The sequence below is a fragment of the Triticum dicoccoides genome, chromosome 3A (assembly GCF_002162155.2).
Source record: "Triticum dicoccoides isolate Atlit2015 ecotype Zavitan chromosome 3A, WEW_v2.0, whole genome shotgun sequence".
NCBI classification, from domain to species: domain Eukaryota; kingdom Viridiplantae; phylum Streptophyta; class Magnoliopsida; order Poales; family Poaceae; genus Triticum; species Triticum dicoccoides.
The window spans coordinates 444559833-444582088 of record NC_041384.1 but is presented as its reverse complement, the minus strand read 5'-3'; the positions used below and the strand labels follow the sequence as shown (position 1 = coordinate 444582088).

The window sequence follows — 22256 nt, the reverse complement described above, 5'->3', positions numbered from 1 at the left end:
AGCCTACAATATTCCACATAAGCAAGTGTAAGTTGTCATTAACAAGTTTTTATTATTGTATGACATCTTAAAGTTTGGACCAAACCTGAATTATGTTATCCGCGAAAGATTCAACACCATGATTTTCCTCGTTCTGGACGTCAATATCCTCCTGCATATAAAAAAATCAAATGCACATGTAAGTACCCATATGATTCTTCGTCCGACGAAATGAATGTACACGTCACTTACGTTTTCACTACAAGCACCCTCCTCCTTCTTTTGAAAATCTTCCTCAGGTAAATTATTGTACGTGGACCAGGATTCATTGTCGCTGCTACCATCATCATTTTGTACTTTCATTATCATTCATACGATCAACACTATCGCTACCATCCCACTCACTCGCCTCCAAAAACAGATCCGTAAATCCAGTTTCTTTATTCATTGAATGACCTCACTACCAACACTGCAACATTATAAATAAAAATTGATCTATCATTTTTAAATCAAATTAAATGTACTACGGTCATACCGATGAGTACTTCATATCTAACAAGTGATTGCAGATAATTATTTACTGGTACAATTTTTTTTTGACAAACTAGACGGCTTACATGGCAGGTGCGTGCACTTCGGCCGGCCTGGCCTGGCTGCGGACGGCGACGACGTTCCCGGAGAGGTTGATCACGAAGTTGCGGGCGGCGACGGCGTCCACGTAGGCCACGTCACCACGAGGACCTGCACGGAGGCCAGCTCACGTACGGCTGGCGACTCCAACAACGTCCACGGTGGCCAGATCCCGGGTGAAGACGGGGAGAATGGTCGGCGATCGGCGGGGAAAGGCGGCGATCGGCCGGATGGGGAGACGTGGGAATTGGCAGCGTGATCACGGATAGATCGGCGGCGAAAGGCGGCGATCGGCGGGTTAGGGCGGCGATCGGCAGGGCGGGGCGACATTGGAATGGGCCGCGTGATCAACGCAGGTCGTGAGTTTTTTTTTCACGCGACGGGAGGGGGTAGATGCGAGCCGGTCGTATCGGCTCGAGACGTGTGGTCGGCTCTACCTGCATGGGTACGCCGCATATGGCGCGGGATACGTTAAGCACCGTATGCCCAAAATGCCCTTATACATTGGGTTGGGGGGAGGGGGTACCCAAGCAGACCTCTTGTAATATTGCTACCTATGTGTGTTATGCTGGCCTTGTTGGCTTTATAACTTTAAAGCCGGACATGCTTTTTATCTAAAAGAATTGGCGGGAGGTGTGTAGTTCTTGTGCAACGGAAGAAGACGCAGGAGAGTCGAGAGTGCGGAGGCGCACATGACATGCGAGAAAATTTGTAGATCAGCATTTTGGCCATTCTTTCTCTTTTCTTCCGTGGTGCATCTTTTACTGCACACTGTAATTGCCTGATCAGCTGGCCCAGCAATCAGCACAGCGTAGACAAAGAAGTTTCACTTTCCTAAGCGTCATCGCATATAACCTCACAAGCAAACAGTCATGGAATTATGGAGAATTTACAGCAGAGCAAAGCCCCATGGTTATGAACAGATTACATATCACCAACTGATCTTACATATACAAGCATATGTGTAACACTAACACATCATTCGCCTTCCTCCAAGTCGCTGGTGCAGTGCATCCATGCTATCGCGCCCTTGAAGCTTCGAGCATGCCCGCGAGGTCCCTGGACGCGCGCACGGACTTGTACATCTCGAGGACGAGCCTCTGGCCCAGCTCGTCCGCCTTCTGCCGCACCTGCGCCTGGCTGCGCGACCGGCGCACGGGCACCCGCTTCTGCCACAGCGCCTCCGGGGTCGGCCCGTTCGGCAGCGTGTGCGTCGCCGCCGAGTGCTTCTTGGCCGCGCCGAGCATGGCGTCCACGTACGCGTCCCTTATCCGGCCAAGCACGCGCTTCGGGGCCTTCGCCGCGGCCACGGCCGAGGCCGGCGCCTTGACGCGCACCCGGAACATGCCGCCGAGCCGCACGCCCCACGCCTTGCCGTCGCTGCTGCCGCCGTCCCCGAGCCGCACCAGGTGGCGCGTGCCCCGGCCCGCCGTGGCGCCGTCCACGCGCTGGTACTTGCTCCGGCGCCAGTAGGACCGTATGCCCTTGGTGAACCGTATCGGGAAGGCCTCGGCTTCCATGGTCGTGCACGCTCTCCCCGCTCCTTGGTCGCTCTCGTAGGCTGGGTTTGGTGTATGTTCCGTGACACGGAAGAACTTCTGTTGCTGAATGCTAATCCGACACCGATCTCGATCCTTTTATGCATCCGTTGGCGAGAGCTGCTGCCGTCACGTGCAAACATAAAATATGATCGTCTAAACATGTCTGTAATAAACATTTCATGGAAGGTGCCGGGTGAGTGTGGAGGTGTACAGCAGGTGTTAGCTGAGGTGTTTTCTTGTCCCAGCTCACAAGTTACCGAGAACGGAGGTGTATCTGACCTCCGGACCATACCAATTATTCAACGTGACATGGCATTCCGGCGGGAACAAGTCGTTCGTAGCTCGGATTTGCATTGGCGCTCGGCATATATGATAAGCTACGGTTGCATAGTCACGGTCAGAACTCGGAGACACGGTCTCAAACTGTTGAGTAAATTAACTTGTTCAAATTAAAATGATGGATCGGAATGATGTGGTGAGTGACGATCGCGTTGTGTTTGACTAAGCTGTCCAGGGCGTTGTGGACTTAGTCAGATCGATCCGGTCAACCAAAACGCACGGCGGCGTGCACAAGCATGCACCGTAAATAATCACTTAATCAGTCATTATCGATTTATTAGGTATTGTCGTTGGAAATCCTGTTGTGTGCTTCCTTTCAGCAGGGACTTTTTGTCTGAGTCAGCAATCCAGCTAATGGCAAATACCCCCTTCGTCCCATAATATTGAAACATTTTTTTACACTAGTGGCTTCTCTTTCTTACGGAAACAACTCGTGCAAATAACAGTATCAGCCAACTCCAGAGGTTTGAATTTCTAGTGAGGCGATGGGACAGAGAAGCATCTTTGTGGAAGTTCTAAATGAGGCATTTGCACAATCCAAAGCGCAGATATACACAAGTTGCTAATCTTCTCCCATTTTTTATGAAAAAAGAGGGGTTGACAGACCTCCGATTTCTATTAAAGAAACCAGCATTCTACATAAGTAGGCAAACCCAAAGAGCAACAGAAAAGACAAGAAAAAAAAAACGGTGGAGAAGCTTAGTCTAAACATGCCCAGAGCAGAGGTGTTCTTGTGCATAACGCAGGAGAGCTCAGAACACCAGGGACAAAGAGCAACGCTGGGTTTATTAAAAAAGGCAGGGATAGGCAGACCTCAGGAGATCAACAGAAAGAAAAAAGGAAGAGCGAACTACAGCTGACGAATAAAAAGGATTCAGCTCATGCATAAAACAACTGTATATAGCTTCGGAGAGACACAAGCAAGTATGCGATGTTCAAATAGTCAGCCGATGTACCACCGGAGCCCAGTCTCTCTCTTTTCTAGTCAGCCGCTGCACATTTCTCATTTCGATAGTCCACAGCTTATCACATTTTTTTTTGCGGGCTAGCTTATCACTTTTTCCATTTGAGCAAAACGCCACCACATATTGCCTTCAGTTTGTTCCACTGTACTAGACTACCTCCAACAAACACTCTACAAACCGAATCACTCCCCAACCTCAACACTAGTATCAGAGAAAAAAGTTTTGGGAACTGATCAGAAAAAAGTTTTGGGCCTCCCCTGCTAATCTTCCCATGGATACAAAAAATTGGCAAGTGCATTTTTATCTGAATCATGAAATACCTCACATAAAACATGACATAGCATAGGACCACCGAGCCAACGATTATTTCAAAGAAGTTCCTAATGTGAACATAGAATATATAAAGTGCCACAACTCTCCTCTGAACACCATCCTATATCTGATAAAACGCCTTTAGGTTCGGGAGATAAACTGCTGCGGTTCCACTTTTATCCAGACATGCTTTGTGCTTGTACAATTTGGACTACAACTGCAGGAACCAAAAAAACTATCAATCAGGTATCAAAATATATGCTACTACTTCCTTGGCTGCAACTGAAAAGAAGGAAGGTAACACCAAAAGAAATATTTGGCCCATGAATAGATTTCCACCTAAATCAAAAGGAGGCAAGAAGCAGATCTTAAATACTTCGGCATCCTCCCTTCTCATCGATGTTGTCCAACAGAAAGCCATACAGAGATTGCCCAAATTTTCAAAACAAATAAGTATATGCACAAAAGTTTTACCTATTTTACCGAAAAAGGGTTTCCCCCCGCTTTGTATTCCAAAGCACCAACCAACAGTGCAAACGCGATGCTGGGGCGAGCAGCACAACAAGCCCAAAGACGAAAGGAAGAAAAAACAAATGCCAACAACGGCAGCTCGACTAAGCGCGGAAGGCCCGCCACCGCTGCGCCCTCCAGAGACACTACACCACAGCCCGAGGTTCCGAGTGCCGCGTACCAAGCAGCACCTCCAAGAAGGTATGCGACGTCGACGACGCTGCTGCCCGGATGAGTCCTAGGGTTTCCCCCGATACGCAGAGGGAGGTGGAGAATGGCTACCACCGACACCCTTCAAGAAGGAATGGTGGCACCCGCCGTTGTCACCGCATCGGAGCCGGACGAGCCGGCAAGGATTTCTCCCGCACGCCAAACACCACCGCCCATCCGGAGCCTACCAACCAAACCACCACCCAATGCGCCATCGCGGTTGCGCCGACACCCACGCCGTCTCACTACGAGCACCAACACGAGGCCGAGAAGACCGGAGAGAAGCGCCACACGACGAGAGCAGCAGCACCAAGGCCGAGCGGGAGGGAACCACCTCCACCGCCGTCGTGCGAGAAGCCCGCGCCTCTGGCACCGTCGCGGTAGCCGACCGGACACGGCAGCGGGGCATACCAGGCCACCCCTGGCCCGGCCAGGCCCGAAACGGGCCCGCTAAGCCCCGCCAGCAATGTTGTAGCAGGCTGGCGTCGGCACCGCCAGCCCCCGTTGCGCAACGCCGCTCCCCCGCCTTCTAGGAATCACGCCACCGACCCGCCCCGCCGCCGGCCTGGCCAAGACCAGATGGCCCCGTAGGGCCTAGATCTGGGCCGAGCTCCGCCGCCAGGACGTGCCGCAGTGCCACCCCGCCGCCAACGACGCCGCCGCCGTCCAGCCGCTCGCTCGCCCGCCCTGCGACGAGGCACCCGGCCGCCAGCAAGACCGTCACCGCCGAGGAGCACCCCCCGGCGCAGCTCCGCCCCGCGCCGGAGAGCCACCGGGAGGGGAAAGGCAGGGGGCCGCCGCCACCAGCGACCCCGGGGCCAGGCCAGCCGCGGGCGCCAGCGACGGCGGCGGGGAGGAGGGAAAGAGGGGGGCTGGAGGGGGGGGGAGATCGGGGCGCGGCCGGACGCCCGCGGGGGCGGCGCGGTCGCGAGAAGGGGAGGGGCGGGGGACTCCACGGTAAGGAGTTTTACCTATTTTCAAACAAAAGTTAAGAACGATCCATTTCCTTTCAAATTTACTATTGTTACATGATAAAGAAAGGAGGGGAGGAAAAGATCATGTTGACCCACATAGGCGAGCACTTCCCATATTAACTCAAGGGCGTGCTCATACAAAGCTTGGCAATAATCACTTGTGTATGTAACTTTGTAGGGCTCCCATCCCATCCCATCCACTGAACTATGTCCTGGATTTGGTCTATACGTTTGATCATTTCAGCTTCTAGATTTGTCTCATAAAACCTGTTGTTCAGATTGACAACAGTCCCTTTTGTCATAAAATGGGAACGAAAATTGACTACAGAAAATTCTACGTAAATACGTTCGGACCAAGCAAGAGCAGTTTCAACAGCCTACAGAATTGCAGAAGCGATGATTAAAAAAGAAATCTGATAATAAGAGTCAAGTTCATGCACAACAGCATAAAGGGAGCAGGGTGATAAATTTGGTAAGAAAATGCAGTTAAGCAACCAGCCACATAGAAGACAATCCAGTGTGCATGTGCTTCAGGGCATCTATACGCCAGCCAAATCACTCTCCCTTTCATCTTGACAGAGACTCTAAAACCATATTGGTGACAACTCGAAGCAAAGTAATTATATCTCTCCATCAGTCTCACATTTCTTATGCTTCTGTCAGACCTGAAACAAATATTAGCAGGGTTTAAAATCTCCGAGTGCAGTCAAGAGTTTAAAATCACTAGAGTAAACAGAAATAACCAGGGTTAAGACGATTTGCTATTTCAATTGCATACGTCCTGGTCAAATTCATACCAACAATCACCCAAGGGAAAATCTTTTGGCTCCCACCAAATTAATTTATACTCCCCTCTGTAAACTAATATAAGATCTTTTAGATCACTACTTAAGTGATCTAAAAGATCTTATATTACTTTACAGAGGGAGTAACATAGATTGTTCAAGAGTGAACTTCCATTTATATGCCCAGAGCACAATGGACAATGTCAAAACGAAAACAATTCAGGACTTGAGTCTGCCCAGGTTGCACTTTGTAAATTGGAATGCTGATGTATTTTATGGGGTGTTTCTTAAGTTAAATGCAAGAGAATTATCGTCATGAAATAATACAGTGTACAGTGTTTCTCATTGCAAAAACACCTCTTTTCACATTAGAAGCTCTGAGCATAGTCCTACATAAGAATTTAAAAAATCTCTTGCAAAGAAATGGCAACAGCTAATTTACAACAATCTGCTCAAGTTTTCAATAAAACCAGTTGGGGCAATTTATCAGACGCAAGGAAACATTGAAAAAACTTGCCAAGGTTCTCAAACATAAGAAGAAAATGCAATTAGGAGATGCAAAGCAACACTTGCTAAAATCAACTACTCAATCAAGCATATATCATATAAGGTAAATTATTTGCTAAATCCGATAGAGACCGAAATAGGTTCAGTACAACACAACCCAAGGAACTAGAATACGAAAGAGTACATCTCTTGACACAGACCAAGCATAGATCAAAAATTTGCTGAGATAACAGATAACATGGGAGCAAAAATTTAGAGCTTGTCCTCAAATTCGGAGAGAGGGGTCATCTGTTCTTTCAACCCTTTTCTCTTGCGGATATCCAAAACCAGCTGCGCCGCCTGTGATCCTGCCTCCAAAGGATCAGCAGACATCATGTCCCAGTGATCAAACACACACTGCGGGAAGGCCTGACCAGATGTCGCAGCCCTAAGTGTGCCGGAGAAACCAAAGGACTCGATAACAGGGAGGTACGCCTTGATGTTGTAAAGTGGGGTACCAGGCCTCTGCATCTCCTCAAACACGTGCCCTCTCTTCTGGTTAAGAACACCATAGATACCACCAAGTGCATTCTCAGGTGCCTGGATCTCCACTAGGTACACAGGCTCAAGTAACCTTGGCTTAGCTGTGAGCTGAGAAGCATAAATAACCCTTCTAGCCGTCGGGATGACCTGACCGCCACCCCTGTGAATAGCATCTGTATGGAGAACGACGTCACAGACCTCAAAGCAAATACCACGCATGTTTTCCTCTGCCAATGCCCCTTCTTTCGACGCCCACTGGAAGCCAGCCACAACGGAGTCCTTGATTTCATTCAGATACTGCACTCCCTTGCACATATCAACAACCATGTTCGGCCCAGTGGTCTCGGGTCCAAAACACCAAATCTTCTTGGCAAGATCCTTGTCCCAACCAAACTCCTCGGACAGGACCTTGGAGCGCACCTTGGGATCATCACGTGGGCCGATGCGGCCATCGTCAATGGCCTCGGCCAGCCCTTCCTCCATGGGACGAGCTTCCATGTAGAGACGGTTGTGCTTGTTCGGGGACTTGCTCATCACGGTGCGGCAGGACTTCTCAAGAACGGTCTCACGGAAAGAGACAACAGGAGGGGAAACAATAATCTCAGCACCACCCATGAAATCCTCCTGCAGATCCTTCAAACAAATTTCAAGGTGCAGCTCTCCAGCTCCAGCAATGATATGCTCGCCAGACTCTTCCATGGAACACACAACCATAGGGTCAGACTTCGCCAGGCGCTTCAAGCCTTCGACAAGTTTGGGAAGATCAGAGGCAACCTTGCACTGCACAGCAACGCGTACAACAGGGGATACAGAAAATTTCATTGCTCTGATTGGGCATGCATCAACCTCCTTTTCGTTTGTCAGGGTAGCATTCTTTGTGATGAACTGATCCAAGCCAACCATAGCAACAGTATTACCACAAGGAACATCGTCAACAGACTCTTGCTTCTTTCCCATCCAAATAACTGTACGCTGGACACTCTTCACGTACAGATCCTTCTTCTGGCCAGGAACATAGTTTGGGCCCATGATCCGGACCTTCATGCCAGTTGCAATTCTCCCAGAGAAGACACGGCCAAACGCAAAGAATCTGCCCTTGTCAGATGCTGGAATCATCTTGGAAACATAGAGCATAAGAGGACCTTCTGGGTCACAGTTTCTTATAGCAGTTGCATAGACATCGTCAAGGGGCCCCTCATACAAGTTCTCTACACGATACTTCTGTGCTTTGGAAGGAGAAGGAAGGTGGAATATCATCATCTCAAGTAGAGCTGTACTTGCTGGCAGCCAAGTCTGCATAACACGCTTCATTAAAGGCTTGCCCATTAGCTCCTTCTCATCAGCCTTCATGGTCACACCAAGCTTCTGTAACATAGGCCACAATTTATCCTTCTGGTCATTCATGCAGGTGTTGATTATTTGCTTGATTGGATCATAGCAGAACTGAACAAAACCTCTCTTGCAAGTAGGAGAGCCCGTGTTCTTGTTGGTCCACTTTTTCGTGGCTGTGTCAAAGAAGTTCTCACCCCAAAGCCTCTCCATCATTTTAGTTTCATCAACTCCAAACTTGGAGGCATACATCTTAGCAAAGTTGGTGAGAGTAAATGCCCATCCATGTAAACCAGCAGAGAAAGCAACAGTTCCCTTCTCTGGGTAGACTTGGACATCACCAAGTTTTGCATCTTCATATGTTGCCATAATGACATTGGCGTTCTCAATGACACGGGAGAAAGTCTGGTAAGCTTCCTCACCATCAACCTGAAGCTCAAGGAAGCATCTGTCCATCTTGTTCACAGTAAGGACGGGCCTAATCCTCTCACCAAGGGCTTGGCGAAGCACAGTTTCAGTTTGCACACAGACACCCTCAATACAGTCAACCACCACCAAAGCACCATCAGTAATACGAAGAGCAGCTGTGACTTCTGAAGAGAAATCAACGTGCCCAGGCGAATCTATAAGGTTGATCAGGTATTCATTCCCATCTCTCTCGCCCTTATAAGACCTGAGTGATTCATCAGTCATCTCATAGAAAAGAGATATACCCGTGGATTTGATTGTGATACCACGTTCTGCTTCATCTGCACGAGTATCAGTCATGCGGACGTCACCTGCAACTTCTTGTGCAATAATCCCAGCAGCTGCCACTAGAGAATCAGTAAGCGTAGACTTGCCTGCCGTAATTAAAAACCATGAATGTGGTCAAAAACATGAGTTAATAACATTTAATTACAATGCACACTCTTAACATTGAACAAGAAACGGAGCGCTAGAATGCTACAAAGATAGAGCACAGTCAAAACACTGACCCACCAAAAGGAGAGTAGACAAATGTTGGAATTCAGGGATTACTAACAAGATTAAATTTTGCAAAATAAATAAATAACAAGATTAAAACTAAAACAAACAAGAGAGATAGAAAATGGCTTGATGAGCACACATGATCTACTGAGATTAAATTGCATAACATAACTATGCAGTACAGAAAATACAACCAGCACATATTGAAATAATCACCCATTTACTTCAGGACAATACAAAAGTAGCTTTAAATCCTGGATGATCAGATCCTTAAAATTAAAGGAACAAACAGGTTACCCATTGAATTTTACTTTACTGTGCACAATCATGTTTAAGCTAGTATTTGGTCAAAGTCATATGGACTGCAATTTTCAGGATGAAAATACAATCTGACAGCAGAAATGTAAACGAGCTATATTATGCAATGGGTCCCGATAACGCCCACACGTGTGGGCGTTAAGGGGTCTGGCCACACGTTTCGTGTGGTATCTAAGAGAATCAGTCCACACGTCTACGTGTGGGCAAAACAAGTAATGCCCACACGCTCAGTCTTTTGCCTCGTGGTCCCTTCCACACGCCTACGTGTGGGCAAAATAGATAATGCCCACACGCCCGTACGTCCGGCCTCCTACCTCACCGTTCCGCATGCCCCGCGTGACAATCACCACGCGTCCCCATAGTTGCCATGGTCCGGACCCTCCTCCACGTTCGTTTAACTGCAATTGCCATGTTGCTGAACTACAGTTGCCATGTCTGACAACTACAGTTGCCATGGTTGCTCAACTGCAGTTGCCATCTCAGGTCAAGTGCCAGATGCCATTTTTGGACAACTGCAGCTGTTGCCATGTATGGTCTGGTCTAGTACAGTTGCCATGATTTGAAAACTTTAGGAGTTGCCACCTACTAACACTAGGTAGTTGCCATGTAGCACTACAAAAAAGACATGGCAAAATAACATGTTCGGGTAAAGAGAGAGTTGTCATCTGCTTACAAGCACACTAGGGCAGTTGCCATGTACCCTGCAAAACACATGGCAACTGACAACTTTGGGTGTGGGAGAGGAGACGGGCGTGTGGGCGAACTGATAGACGCCCACACACCAGCCCCTCTGCGTGCGTGAAAACTGGCGTGTGGGCGAACTGCTAAACGCCCACACACCAGCCCCTCCGCATGATGAAACGGACGTGTGGGCGACCAGATGAATGCCCACACACCAGCCCAGTCCTACGTGGCATAAAAAATCTGGCAAAACATACTAAGATTCGTGCAAACACAAACGGACGTTGATCCATGCGTGTGGGCGAGATGCAAACGCCCACACGTGTGGGCGTTATCTTTTTCATATGCAATTAAAATATCACAGCAATCTAAAAATGGGCATGTGTTCTAGCAAAACAAGAGACATCATGAACAAGCTATAAAGAATCGATACAAAGAAAAAATATGAGCAGAAATATACAATCTGAGAACAGAAATATAAACAAGCTATGCTGTGAGATAAAATATTTCACAAGTCTATGCTGAGCAACTGTTCATACAAACAAGAGACAATACGAACAAGCAAAAAAGGATCAACCCCCATAGATAACATATGAATAAAAACATCAAATACTTGTGCAACCCAAGCAGTAACTTTCCCAGCACATACCATGGTCCACATGAGCAATAACAGACATGTTGCGAATATTATTTTGCTTGTCCATGATGATGCGGAGTCCTTCTACTGTGAATTTCACCATCTTGACTGCTTTTGATTATCACACTACAAATATAAGTTCCTGTTCAAAAGTAGTAACCAAGTTAGAATCCATGTAATGACTAAGACTAACAGTACTAAGAAGATTACTGAATCACCCCAAGGTAGAAATGATTGACAGTCCTAAACAGATTTGGTAGCTCCTATGTTGGTATACATAAGTGCACAAAGGTAAGCGAGAATGGAAAGACAAAATTCAGTAGACACGGTAAAAAATTAAAGCACAGGTTGAAAACAAGGACATCAATATAATGCAAGCCAGGTGATACTTCAGTCTATATTACATTCTGCATGACAACTAAGGTAAATGTTGTACCATTAAACATTTCAGTCTATATTACATTCTGTTATCCCTATTTACATAGCAAGAAATCGTAAATCAGAGAGTAGAGATAACAGAAAACAAAGCCTTGGAAAAAAATACCCAAGATTGTCAGAACACAACTAAACAAAGCTCTTGTATCAATACAAGAAAGAGAAGGAAAACAAAGATTGAGTATCTAGTGAATCGCATGAATCAGTAGCATAATACTGTAGTAAACGGAACATAAATCTCTTAATAAACGAAACACATATCCATGTCACTCTGCAGAAACTTATGGCCCTGCGGAAACAATATATTTACGATTCACATATTCATATGTTCGAATACCTAACATAATTTAAACTCGGCTACTGGAAATAAAACCGAATGTGAAATAACACCTAAAACGTCTCAACAGAACGGCATTTATATCGCATCAGACGGTAAAATACATCAGGGAGAAAAATCTAGGGCGTGTTGTGTGATACAAAAGATACATCTACCAGATTTAGATCGGCATTCAGCACCAGACCATTACTTGTACCCACTACGAATAATGTTAAATCATTCCACGGGAAGAACAAGAACCCTTGCGAGCTGGACCAAAACCACTCGACGCACTGGACGATCTACAGGGAATAGATCGATCGAGCACAAGGATGTTGTCTCACCTTGAGGATCCCCCTCGCTATCAGGAGGAATGAGATGAGGACAGCCCTGGAGGATGGCGGCGCCGAACGAAGGCGCAGGAGAAGGACCTAGGCGATCCCCCAGTGGCCTGCGCGCTGTGGGCGACCGGGGGTTGCGGCCTTGCGGGGGGTTTTATTGGCTGCGTAGTGACGGCGCCGCGGGAAAGGCGAGCGAATCGTGGCTGTCCGTGCGGCTGTGAGGCGAGCGATGCCGTCCGATCTGTACCAAGGGAGAGATAGTTCGGAGAATGCGCGGTGGACTTATTCCGAGCTGATTTCTGGGCCACTCTTCGATCTCTCAAATAAAAAACTTGGCCCTTACGTATAGTGAGGCTGTGCATGCAGCTTGGCCCTTACTCTTCCATTTTTACTTTTTTTAGGGTATCCACTTTTACTTCTTGTTGTGCAGCCTCCGGTCAATTGGTTAGTGTGGACAAGTCGTGCAACTTTTTCAGCCAAAATACAAATGTGAATACTAGCAACAAATCTGCTCTACTACGAACATTGTGACAGAAGCTCTAAATGATACCGGCTTTGTAAGTATTTGTGTTTACCGTCCAGTGTGGTATGTATAAAATGAATTGCTTTTGATATTTGATTGATCGTGTTCGACAGAGGAGAAATGGGTGGATCGATGTTGGTCGGGATGCACACAAGTCTGATGACCAGTTCATGGGATACTAACGGTGTTATGGCCCACGGGTGCCACACCTTGCTGGTAACCAGCCCAAGTAAGCCGTCCCGAGGCCTCCTAGGTCGGTTCCGCCCTGAGACATCAGTACGACCTTTGGGCCCTATACGAGAAGACTCTGGAAGTCTTGTCGTTCAAGATAAGGAAGCCGGAGCCATGGAGGACTCCCTTCCACCTATCATGCAATCCTTCGGTTATACTTGTACTTTGTACACCCCAATAGTAATATACACAGAGCAGGAGTAGGGTTTTATCTCTTTCAGATGACCTGAGCATGGATAAAACCGTCTTATGTTTCCCCTCTAACCTAGTCACCATGCCAGGACACCTACTGATGGATTTTCCGGAATGGCACGATGATCGAGTGAGGGTTTATGAGTGGAGCGAGAGTTCTCTCATGAGCGCGAAGAGGTCCATCTTTAATGAGTTGTACATGATCCAAGTCGAGGTAGTCTGCGCATGTGTCAGGGACATTGGTACTCATGTGGGACAACATGAGGCTATCACAAACAACGACATGACATCTATACCAATATAAAAAGACCCAAAGGGGCAGATCCAACTGATCTCGGCCATCGAACTAAGTCAATCCAACGACCTAGGCTGCTCCAATGGCGAGCGTTAAACTGTTGGGGAACGTAGCAGAAATTCAAAAGTTTTCCTACGTAACACCAAGATCTATCTATGGAGAGACCAGCAACGAGGGGAAGGAGAGTGCATCTACATACCCTTGTAGATCGCTAAGCGGAAGCGTTCAAGTGAACGGGGTTGATGGAGTCGTACTCGTCGTGATTCAGATCACCGATGATCCTAGTGCCGAACGGACGGCAACTCCGCGTTCAACACACGTACAGCTCGACGATGTCTCCCACGCCTTGATCCAGCAAGGAGAGAGGGAGAGGTTGAGGAAGACTCCATCCAGCAGCAGCACAACGGCGTGGTGGTGATGGAGGAGCGTGGCAATCCTGCAGGGCTTCGCCAAGCACCTACGGGAGAGGAGGAGGTGTCACGGGAGGGAGGGAGGCGCCAAGGGCTCAGGTATGGATGCCCTCCCTCCCCTCCACTATATATAGGGGCAGGGGAGAGGGGGGAGGCGCAGCCTTGCCCCTTCCTCCAAGGAAAGGGTGCGGCTAAGAGGGGGGGGGAGGAGTCCATCCTCCTCAAGGCACCTCGGAGGTGCCTTCCCCCTTGAGGACTCTTCCCTCTAGGGTTCCCTAGGCGCATGGGCCTCTTGGGGCTGGTGCCCTTGGCCCATGTAGGCCAAGGCGCACCCCCTACAGCCCATGTGGCCCCCCGGGGCAGGTGGCCCCACCCGGTGGGCCCCCGGGACCCTTCCGGTGGTCCCGGTACAATACCGATGACCCCGAAACTTGTCCCGATGGCCGAAACAGGACTTCCTATATATAAATCTTTACCTCCGGACCATTCCGGAACTCCTCGTGACGTCCGGGATCTCATCCGGGACTCCGAACAACATTCGGTAACCACATACAAGCTTCCTTTATAACCCTAGCGTCATCGAACCTTAAGTGTGTAGACCCTACGGGTTCGGGAGACATGCAGACATGACCGAGACGTTCTCCGGTCAATAACCAACAGCGGGATCTGGATACCCATGTTGGCTCCTACATGTTCCACGATGATCTCATCGGATGAACCACGATGTCAAGGACTCAATCAATCCCGTATACAATTCCCTTTGTCTAGCCGTATTTTACTTGCCCGAGATTCGATCGTCGGTATACCGATACCTTGTTCAATCTCGTTACCGGCAAGTCTCTTTACTCGTTCCGTAACACATCATCCCGTGATCAACCCCTTGGTCACATTGTGCACATTATGATGATGTCCTACCGAGTGGGCCCAGAGATACCTCTCCGTTTACATGGAGTGACAAAATCCCAATCTCGATTCGTGCCAACCCAACAGACACTTTCAGAGATACCCGTAGTGTACCTTTATAGCCACCCAGTTACGTTGTGACGTTTGGCACACCCAAAGCACTCCTACGGTATCCGGGAGTTGCACAATCTCATGGTCTAAGGAAATGATACTTGACATTAGAAAAGCTTTAGCATACGAACTACATGATCTTGTGCTAGGCTTAGGATTGGGTCTTGTCCATCACATCACTCTCCTAATGATGTGATCCCGTTATCAACGACATCCAATGTCCATGGTCAGGAAACCGTAACCATCTATTGATTAACGAGCTAGTCAACTAGAGGCTTACTAGGGACATGGTGTTGTCTATGTATCCACACATGTATCTGAGTTTCCTATCAATACAATTCTAGCATGGATAATAAACGATTATCATGAACAAGGAAATATAATAATAATCAATTTATTATTGCCTCTAGGGCATATTTCCAACAGTCTCGCACTTGCACTAGAGTCAATAATCTAGTTCACATCGATATGTGATTAACACTCAAGGTCACATCCCCATGTGACTAACACCCAAGAGTTTACTAGAGTCAATAATCTAGTTCACATTTACCATGTGATTAACACTCGATGAGTTTTGGGTTTGATCATGTTATGCTTGTGAGAGAGGTTATAGTCAACGGGTCTGAACCTTTCAGATCCGTGTGTGCTTTACAAATCTCTATGTCATCTCCTAGATGCAGCTACCACGTTCTATTTGGAGCTATTCCAAATAATTGTTCTACTTGGAGCTATTCTAAATTGTTGCTCCATTATACGTATCCGGTATCTCTACTCAGAGCTATCCGGATAGGTGTTAAGCTTGCATCGACGTAACCCTTTACGACGAACTCCTTTACCACCTCCATAATTGAGAAAATTCCTTAGTCCACTAGTTACTAAGGATAACTTTGACCGCTGTCCTGTGATCCATTCTTGGATCACTCTTGTACCCCTTGACTGACTCATGGTAAAGCACACTTCAGGTGCGGTACACAGCATAGCATACTGTAGAGCCTACGTCTTATGCATAGGGGACGACCTTAGTCCTTTCTCTCTATTCTGCCATGGTCGAGCTTTAAGTCTTAACTTCATACCTTACAACTCAGGCAAGAACTCCTTCTTTGACTGATCCATCTTGAACACCTTCAAGATCATGTCAAGGTATGTGCTCATTTGAAAGTACTATTAAGCGTTTTGATCTATCCTTATAGATCTTGATGCTCAATGTTCAAGTAGCTTAATCCAGGTTTTCCATTGAAAACACTTTCCAAATAACCCTATATGCTTTCCAGAAATCCTACGTCATTTCCGATCAACAATATGTTAACAACATATACTCATCGGAAATTCTATAGTGCTCCCACTCACTTCTTTGGAAATACAAGTCACTCATAAACTTTGTATACACCCAAAATCTTTGATCATCATCAAAGCATACATTCCAACTCCGAGATGCTCACTCCAGTCCTCAGAAGGATTGCTGGAGCTTTGCATATTTATTAGCATATTTCAGGATAGACAAAACCTTCCGGTTGTATCACATACAACCTTTCCTCAAGAATCGTCGAGGAAACAATGTTTTGACATCCTATCTGCAAGATTTCATAAATAATGCAGTAATTGCTAATATAATTCCAACAGACTCTTAGCATCGCTACGAGTGAGAAAGTCTCATCGTAGTCAACTCCTTGAACTTGTCGGAAAACATTTTAATGACAAGTCGAGCTTTCTTGATGGTGACACTTACCATCATTGTCTGTCTTCCTTTCAAAATCCATATGTACCTAACAGCCTTACGACCATCAAGTGGTTCTTCCAAAGTCTACACTTTGTTTTCATACATGGATCCTCTCTCGGGTTTTATGGCCTTGAGCCATTTATCGGAATCTGGGCCCACCATCGCTTCTCCATAGCTCGTAGGTTCATTGTTGTCTAGCAACATGACCTTCAAGACAGGATTACTGTACCACTCTGAAGTAGTACGTATCCTTGTCACCCTACGAGGTTCGGTAGTGACTTGATCCGAAACTTCATGATCACTATCATAAGCTTCCACTTCAATTGGTGTAGGTGCCACAGGAACAACTTCCTGTGCCCTGCTACACACTTGTTGAAGTGACGGTTCAATAACCTCATCAAGTATCCACCATCCTCCCACTCAATTCTTTCGAGAGAAACTTTTCCTCGAGAAAGGACCCAATTCTAGAAACAATCCCTTATTGCTTTCGAATCTGAGACAGGAGGTATACCCAACTGTTTTGGGTGTCCTATGAAGATGCATTTATCCGCTTTGGGTTCGAGCTTATCAGCCTGAAACCTTTCCACATAAGCATCGCAGCCCCAAACTTTCAAGAAACGGCAACTTAGGTTTCTCCAAACCATAGTTCATACGGTGTCGTCTCAACGAAATTATGTGGTGCCCTATTTAAAGTGAATGTGGTTGTCTCTAATGCCTAACCCATGAACGATAGTGGTAACTCGATAAGAGACATCATGGTATGCACCATATCCAATAGGGTGCAACTATGACGTTTGGAGACACCATCACACTATGGTGTTCCAGGCTGTATCAGTTGTGAAACAATTTCCACAATGTCTTAATTCTGTGCCAAACTCGTGATTCAGATATTCATCTCTATGATCATATCATAGATATTTTATCCTCTTGTCACGACGATCTTTCAACTTCACCCTGAAATTACTTGAACCTTTCAATAATTCAGACTCATGATTCATCAAGTAAATGTACTCAACATCCACTCAAATTATCTGTGAAGTAAGAACATAACAATATCCACTACATGCCTCAGCACTCATTGGACTGTACACATCAAAATGTATTACTTCCAACGAGTTGCTATCTTGTTCCATCTTACCGAAAACGAGGCTTTTCAGTCATCTTGCCCGTGTGGTATGATTTGCATGTCCCAAGTGATTCAAAATCAAGTGAGTCAAAACGGTCCATTTGCATGGAGTTTCTTCATGCATATACACCAATAGACATGTCTCAAACTTTTCAAAAACGAGTGAGCCCAAAGATCCATCAATATGGAGCTTCTTCATGCGTTTTATACCGATATGACTTACGTGGCAGTGCCACAAGTAGGTGGTACTATCATTACTATCTTTTGGCATGAACATGTGTATCACTACGATCGAGATTTAATAAACCATTCATTTTAGGTGTAAGACCATTGAAGGTATTATTCAAATAAACAGAGTAACCATTATTCTCCTTAAATGAATAACCGTATTGCAATAGACATAATCCAATCATGTCTATGCTCAACGCAAACACCAAATAACAATTATTTAGGTTTAACACCAATCTCTTTGGTAGAGGGAGCGTGCGATGCTTGATCATATCAAGCTTGGAAAAAACTTCCAACACATATCGTCAGCTCACCTTTAGCTAGTCTCCGTTTATTCTGTAGCCTTTTGTTTCGAGTTACTAACACTTAGCAACCGAACCGGTATCTAATACCCTGGTGCTACTAGGAGTACTAGCAAAGTACACATTAACACAATGTATATCCAATATACTTCTATCGACCTTGCCAGCCTTCTTATCTACCAAGTATCTAGGGTAATTCTGCTCTAGTGGTTGTTCCCCTTATTACAGAAGCACTTAGTCTCGGGTTTGGGTTTTACCTTGGGTTTCTTCACTAGAGCAGCAGCTGATTTGCCGTTTCATGAAGTATCCCTTCTTGCCCTTGCCCTTCTTGAAACTAGTGGTTTCACCAACCATCAACAATTGATGGTCCTTCTTGATTTCTACTTTCGCGGTGTCAAACATCGTGAATACCTCAAGGATCATCATATCTATCCCTCACATGTTATAGTTCATCACGAAGCTCTAATAGCTTGGTGGCAATGACTTTGGAGAACCATCACTGTCTTATCTGGAAGATCAACTCCCACTCGATTCAAATGATTGTTGTACTCAGACAATCTGAGCACAAGCTCAACAATTGAGCTTTTCTCCTTAGTTTGCAGGTTAAGAAAGTCATCGGAGGTCTTATACCTCTTGACATGGGCACGAGCCTGAATCCCAATTTCAGCCCTCAAAACATCTCATATGTTTCGCGATGTTTCAAAAACGTCTTTGGTGCCTCAACTCTAAACCGTTTAACTGAACTATCACGTAGTTATCAAAACGTGTATGTCAGATGTTCGTAACAACCACAGACAACGTTCGAGGTTCAGCACACTGAGCAGTGCATTAAGGACATAAGCCTTCTATGAAGCAATGAGGACAATCCTCAGTTTACGGACCTAGTCCGCATAATTGCTACTATCAACTTTCAACTAATTTTTCTCTAGGAACATATCTAAACAGTAGAACTATAGCGTGAGCTACGACATAATTTGCAAAATCCTTTTGGCTATGTTCAGGATAATTAAGTTCATCTTATGAACTCCCACTCAGATAGACATCCCTCTAGTCATCTAAGTGATTACATGATCCGAGTCAAACTAGGCCGTGTCCGATCATCACGTGAGACGGACTAGTCATCATCGATGAACATCTTCATGTTGATCGTATCTTCTATACGACTCATGCTCGACCTTTCGGTCTCCGTGTTCTGAGGCCATGTCTGTACATGCTAGGCTCGTCAAGTTAACCCTAAGTGTTTCGCGTGTGTAAATCTGTCTTACACCCGTTGTATGTGAACGTTAGAATCTAACACCCGATCATCACGTGGTGCTTCGAAACACGAACTTTCGCAACGGTGCACAGTTAGGGGAGAACACTTCTTGAAATTGTTGTAAGGGATCATCTTATTTACTACCGTCGTTCTAAGCAAATAAGATGTATAAACATGATAAACATCACATGCAATCAAATAGTGACATGATATGGCCATCATCACTTTGCTCCTTTTGATCTCCATCTTCGGGGCTCCATGATCATCATCGTCACCGGCATGACACCATGATCTCCATCATCATGATCTCCATCATCGTGTCTTCATGAAGTTGCCTCGCCAACTATTACTTCTACTACTATGGCTAACGGTTAGCAATAAAGTAAAGTAATTACATGACGTTTAAGTTGACACGCAGGTCACAAATAAATAAATACAACTCCTATGGCTCCTGCCGGTTGTCATACTCATCGACATGCAAGTCGTGATTCCTATTACAAGAACATGATCAATCTCATACATCACATATATCATTCATCACATCCTTTGGCCATATCACATCACATAGCATACCCTGCAAAAACAAGTTAGACGTCCTCTAATTGTTGTTTGCATGTTTTACGTGGCTGCTATGGGTTTCTAGCAAGAACGTTTCTTACCTACGCATGAACCACAACTTGATATGCCAATTGCTATTTACCCTTCATAAGGACCCTTTTCATCGAATCCGATCCGACTAAAGTGGGAGAGACAGACACCCGCCAGCCACCTTATGCAACTAGTGCATGTTTGTCGGTGGAACCGGTCTCACGTAAGCGTACGTGTAAGGTTGGTCTGGGCCTCTTCATCCCACGATGCCGCCGAATCAAGATAAGACTAGTAACGGCAAGCATATTGAACAATATCGACGCCCACAACTACTTTGTGTTCTACTCGTGCAAAGAATCTACGCAATAGACCTAGCTCATGATGCCACTGTTGGGGAACGTAGCAGAAATTCAAAATTTTTCCTACGTAACACCAAGATCTATCTATGGAGAGACCAGCAACGAGGGGAAGGAGAGTGCATCTACATACCCTTGTAGATTGCTAAGCGGAAGCGTTCAAGTGAACGGGGTTGATGGAGTCGTACTCGTCGTGATTCAGATCACCGATGATCCTAGTGTCGAACGGACGGCACCTCCGCGTTCAACACACGTACAGCTCGACGATGTCTCCCACGCCTTGATCCAGCAAGGAGAGAGGGAGAGGTTGAGGAAGACTCCATCCAGCAGCAGCACAACAGCGTGGTGGTGATGGAGGAGCGCGGCAATCCTGCAGGGCTTCGCCAAGCACCTACGGGAGAGGAGGAGGTGTCACGGGAGGGAGGGAGGCGCCAAGGGCTCAGGTATGGATGCCCTCCCTCCCCTCCACTATATATAGGGGCAGGGGAGAGGGGGGAGGCGCAGCCTTGCCCCTTCCTCCAAGGAAAGGGTGCGGCTAAGAGGGGGGGAGGAGTCCATCCTCCCCAAGGCACCTCGGAGGTGCCTTCCCCCTTGAGGACTCTTCCCTCTAGGGTTCCCTAGGCGCATGGGCCTCTTGGGGCTGGTGCCCTTGGCCCATGTAGGCCAAGGCGCACCCCCTACAGCCCATGTGGCCCCCCGGGGCAGGTGGCCCCACCCGGTGGGCCCCCGAGACCCTTTCGGTGGTCCCGGTACAATACCGATGACCCCGAAACTTGTCCCGATGGCCGAAACAGGACTTCCTATATATAAATCTTTACCTCTGGACCATTCCGGAACTCCTCGTGACGTCCGGGATCTCATCCGGGACTCCGAACAACATTCGGTAACCACATACAAGCTTCCTTTATAACCCTAGCGTCATCGAACCTTAAGTGTGTAGACCCTACGGGTTCGGGAGACATGCAGACATGACCGAGACGTTCTCCGGTCAATAACCAACAGCGGGATCTGGATACCCATGTTGGCTCCCACATGTTCCACGATGATCTCATCGGATGAACCACGATGTCAAGGACTCAATCGATCCCGTATACAATTCCCTTTGTCTAGCGGTATTTTACTTGCCCGAGATTCGATCGTCGGTATACCGATACCTTGTTCAATCTCGTTACCGGCAAGTCTCTTTACTCGTTCCGTAACACATCATCCCGTGATCAACCCCTTGGTCACATTGTGCACATTATGATGATGTCCTACCGAGTGGGCCCAGAGATACCTCTCCGTTTACTTGGAGTGACAAAATCCCAATCTCGATTCGTGCCAACCCAACAGACACTTTCAGAGATACCTGTAGTGTACCTTTATAGCCACCCAGTTACGTTGTGACGTTTGGCACACCCAAAGCACTCCTACGGTATCCGGGAGTTGCACAATCTCATGGTCTAAGGAAATGATACTTGACATTAGAAAAGCTTTAGCATACGAACTACATGATCTTGTGCTAGGCTTAGGATTGGGTCTTGTCCATCACATCATTCTCCTAATGATGTGATCCCGTTATCAACGACATCCAATGTCCATGGTCAGGAAACCGTAACCATCTATTGATTAACGAGCTAGTCAACTAGAGGCTTACTAGGGACATGGTGTTGTCTATGTATCCACACATGTATCTGAGTTTCCTATCAATACAATTCTAGCATGGATAATAAACGATTA

At 46.7% G+C, this 22256-nt stretch overlaps 2 protein-coding genes across 2 annotated transcripts; both read right to left on the bottom strand.

Annotated features, from left to right (window-relative positions):
• Positions 1–1398: 1398 nt before the first annotated feature.
• On the bottom strand, positions 1399–2206 carry LOC119271608. Its single transcript, XM_037553363.1, has one exon. It carries the CDS (start codon positions 2127–2129, stop codon positions 1629–1631), a length of 501 nt encoding a protein of 166 aa, XP_037409260.1. The 5' UTR covers positions 2130–2206; the 3' UTR covers positions 1399–1628.
• Positions 2207–6798: 4592 nt separating this feature from the next.
• Positions 6799–12417, bottom strand: LOC119268491 (elongation factor 2-like). Its single transcript, XM_037550146.1, has 3 exons — positions 12304–12417; positions 11221–11350; positions 6799–9445 (listed from the first exon to the last, which is right to left on the bottom strand). Exons 2-3 carry the CDS (start codon positions 11309–11311, stop codon positions 7005–7007), a joined length of 2532 nt encoding a protein of 843 aa, XP_037406043.1. The 5' UTR covers positions 11312–11350; positions 12304–12417; the 3' UTR covers positions 6799–7004.
• Between the last annotated feature and the right edge of the window lie 9839 nt (positions 12418–22256).